The sequence below is a fragment of the Capsella rubella genome, unplaced genomic scaffold (genome assembly GCF_000375325.1).
Source record: "Capsella rubella cultivar Monte Gargano unplaced genomic scaffold, Caprub1_0 scaffold_3, whole genome shotgun sequence".
In the NCBI taxonomy this organism is placed as follows: Eukaryota; Viridiplantae; Streptophyta; class Magnoliopsida; order Brassicales; family Brassicaceae; genus Capsella; species Capsella rubella.
In genome coordinates, this window is record NW_006238921.1 from 7,587,670 (window position 1) to 7,591,126 (window position 3,457).

Below are 3,457 nucleotides of genomic sequence, written 5' to 3' on the forward strand. Positions count from 1 at the left end.
TCAGTACTGAATTCTAAAATCAACAATTATGTAGGTTTAGCACAAAAGCTTGGTCTTCTCATACAGGTAAGAAACAAAAAGTAAACAATGCCAACCTTTCCCCTGATTCTAGATTTCAGACCAGGAACAGTCTCTAGAAGATTCGTCTCAGAGAGACAATTTGACAGCGAGTCTTTGATTGTGCCAAGAACCTCTCCCTTTCGGTTACTCGTGACTAAATCATCAAGAGACAGTTGTGGTCTCCCCTCCTGCTGGTCTTGGGCCTTGCCCTGGCAAGCCATAACCAATGAACAGGGTTTTGGGTATTTCTTGAACTCCGGTAATGTTCTCAGGAACGAGACTGACGCAAAAGCTGGGGTTTTTACAGACACTGTCCTAGTAACGCTCTGGGGTGTTCTCAAAGGATTTAGAGTTGACCTCACACACTGAGCCATACAAGAAACCAGCACTTAACCCCCTGCACCAGAAGCACCAAAAAACTTCAAATTGGTATACGATTTCGAACCTATAGCCGCCACAAAGGAAAATTAAGAAGATATGAAGGATTTTAAACGGAACCTAAGAAGTCAGGATTATAATCCAAATAGACTAAGGAAGAAGAGCAGACTCTAGTAACCACAGCTAATACAAACCCCGTGAAAATATGAGAATCGAACATGTGTTAAAGGAAGAAAGCCAAACCTTTTATCAAAACAAGCTAAAGCCGAAGCGCGACGGAATAAGTTCTGATAAACAGAGAGTGACGATAGAAGCCGGCGGCGAAAAGTAGGGAGAACACTGAGCTCGGAATCTGCGTTTGCGTTTAAAACCTGAATGTTTTTCTTTTCAATCGCTCATTAATATTTAAATAAGGAAAATAAATATGTATAAACCAGAGAGAAGAAAAAAACACGGCTTTGCCCTCCTCCGCATCTCCTCTCGGGGTTCAAGATCCCTCACCTCTGCATCTTCCAAAAACCAAAATCTGTGTTTTTTACCTGTATTCAAAACAAAAGGTTAAACCTTTGCTTGAAGTTTGCGAAACCCTCAAGGGAGATAGATGCCAATTTAGAGAGAAACAGAGAAGCAGAGAGATATGGCGAGGCAAGCTGGGAAGCAGAATTGTGGGAGGGTTGTGTTAGTTTCATTCCTCGCTCTTTTAGCTGCCGGACTTGTTGGAGATTTCCTTTGGGCTTCTTCTCATCCTTTCTCCTCCGTTGGGATGTCTCTTCCCTCCTCCGTTACCACCGTGATCGGATAACTTCCTCCTAATACCAATGTAACTGGTTCATTGTTGTCTCATTGTTGATGTACCTTCATGGAATTGGATCTCAAAGCAATAGGCTCAGATTCTCACTTCTTGCGTCTGCTTTGGTGCTTTTTTCAGGGCAAAGATACTGAGAAGTAGAAGAACGATAAAGTTCGGGAAAGGAAGCTTTCTGCAAATTTTCAAGATTTGGCTGCTCCTGAGCTTAAATGGGAGGAGATGGCAGCTGCTCCTGTGCCTCGTTTAGATGGAGCTGCAATTCAGATTAGGAATTTTCTATATGTGTTTGCTGGATACGGCACCATTTATATTGTAAGCCTCTTATATCCTTCTTTCAGTAGCATTTGGTAGTTTCTGACCAATGATGAGTTGTCTTATTCTGTGTCATCGAAATTCAGGTACATTCCCATGTTGATATATACAATTTTGTAGATAATACATGGGGAGGAAGATGTGATATGCCAAAAGAGATGGCACATTCACATTTAGGTATGGTAACGGATGGGAGATACATCTACATTGTCACTGGTCAATATGGTCCTCAATGTAGAGGGCCTACAGCTAAAACATTTGTGCTCGACACTGATACGAATTCCTGGAGTGACTTTGTTCCTTTACCAGTTCCTAGGTAATTTTGGAACAAGTAGATTCAATTTGGATAATACGCTGATCGGATTATTTTAAAGATTATGTACCATTCCTACAAATGATATTTTCGGGTTTGAGAAATGGCAACTTAGCTCGCTTGGATATCATTTTGCTGCTCAAGATTTGCTGGTGATGCTAAATGCTTAAGAGAAACTGAGAGACAAATTTTGTTTACATTCAGGTATGCTCCAGCAACTCAGCTTTGGCGAGGTAGACTCCACGTAATGGGTGGAAGCAAGGAGAATAGGCATACACCAGGGCTTGAACACTGGAGCATTGCAGTAAAAGATGGGAAAGCATTGGAAAAAGAGTGGAGAAGTGAAATTCCAATCCCTCGTGGAGGACCTCACAGGTTATTTTTCACAACTCTGTTGAAGTCGGTTGTAGATGATCATGCGTTTCATCTGAGTCTGTTGAATAAGCTACTTCATACACCTTTCTCCTTTTTATCTGAGTTTGACTGTTCTCGTTACTGTAGAGCATGCGTAGTAGTGGATGACCGGCTTTTTGTCATTGGAGGTCAGGAAGGTGATTTCATGGCTAAACCAGGATCTCCCATCTTCAAATGCTCACGTCGTATGGAGGTATATAATAGACTACCCGTTCAATTAAATATCATGACTCCTCTTCCTTGGATGAAATTACTCAAGTGTTGCTTTATTATGAACATCATGTGTCCTTTTTTCACCTTGATGGTTCAGGTGGTATTCAGTGATGTCTACATGCTGGATGAGGAAATGAAGTGGAAAGTCATGCCATCGATGCCAAAACCGGATTCCCATATTGAGTTTGCTTGGAAAGTGGTTAACAACTCCATTGTAATCGTCGGAGGCACCACGGAGAAGCATCCTGAAACGAAAAAGATGGTCCTTGTTGGTGAAATTTTCCAGTTTAATCTGAATACAATGGTAAAAACCAAGTGGCCTTCATGCTTAAAACCTCTCTATCCTATTAAAAAGTGTAAACAGTAGCTGGAAATTTTACTTTCTCTGCAGAAATGGTATGTGATTGGAAAGTTGCCATACCGTGTGAAGACTACGCTGGTTGGGTATTGGGAAGGGCAGTTATACTTTACCTCCGGGCAACGAGACAAAGGGCCAGATGATCCCGCACCGCGTAAGGTACTCGCAGAGATGTGGAGAACCAAACTGATGCTGAATCCATGAAGAGAGTCAAAGAATCAATCTCCCTTTTGTAATGGAAAGTATCAGCATTCTTTTCGATTTGATAGTTTTTTTAGCATAATTCATCCCACTACACAAACCATTGTTGTATCTATCTTTTATATGTTTGATGGAGCATTTGTATATTTGTAAACAAAATCTTTAGAAACGAATGTTATGGTATGAGGATTATGAATGAGAAAAAGTTTTAGGTCCAAAAACACTCTGCTTAAAGATGACTTAACCTCTATAATTCATGAAGGGTCCATCATATTCAAAAACTTTATGTCATCACGGTTTCTTGCATCAGTTTCTAATACCAAGACTTCAAGCTAAAACTAACATACTCCAGCGAATGTCTGATTTCACAGAGCCTAAACCATGTGCACAGACAATGTAC

At 40.8% G+C, this 3,457-nt stretch overlaps 1 protein-coding gene and 1 pseudogene across 1 annotated transcript in view; one reads left to right on the forward strand and one right to left on the reverse strand.

The window, feature by feature from the left end:
• Positions 1 to 434, reverse strand: part of LOC17893420 (phosphoribosylaminoimidazole-succinocarboxamide synthase, chloroplastic) — a 2,678-nt gene extending 2,244 nt beyond the window's left edge. Inside the window, exon 1 of the mRNA XM_006300212.2 lies at positions 70 to 434. Coding sequence (XP_006300274.2) covers positions 70 to 434 — 365 coding nt within the window. The remainder of the gene's footprint in view (positions 1 to 69) is intronic.
• Positions 435 to 1,075: 641 nt separating this feature from the next.
• LOC17890950 lies at positions 1,076 to 3,060 on the forward strand (annotated as a pseudogene).
• Positions 3,061 to 3,457: the final 397 nt, after the last annotated feature.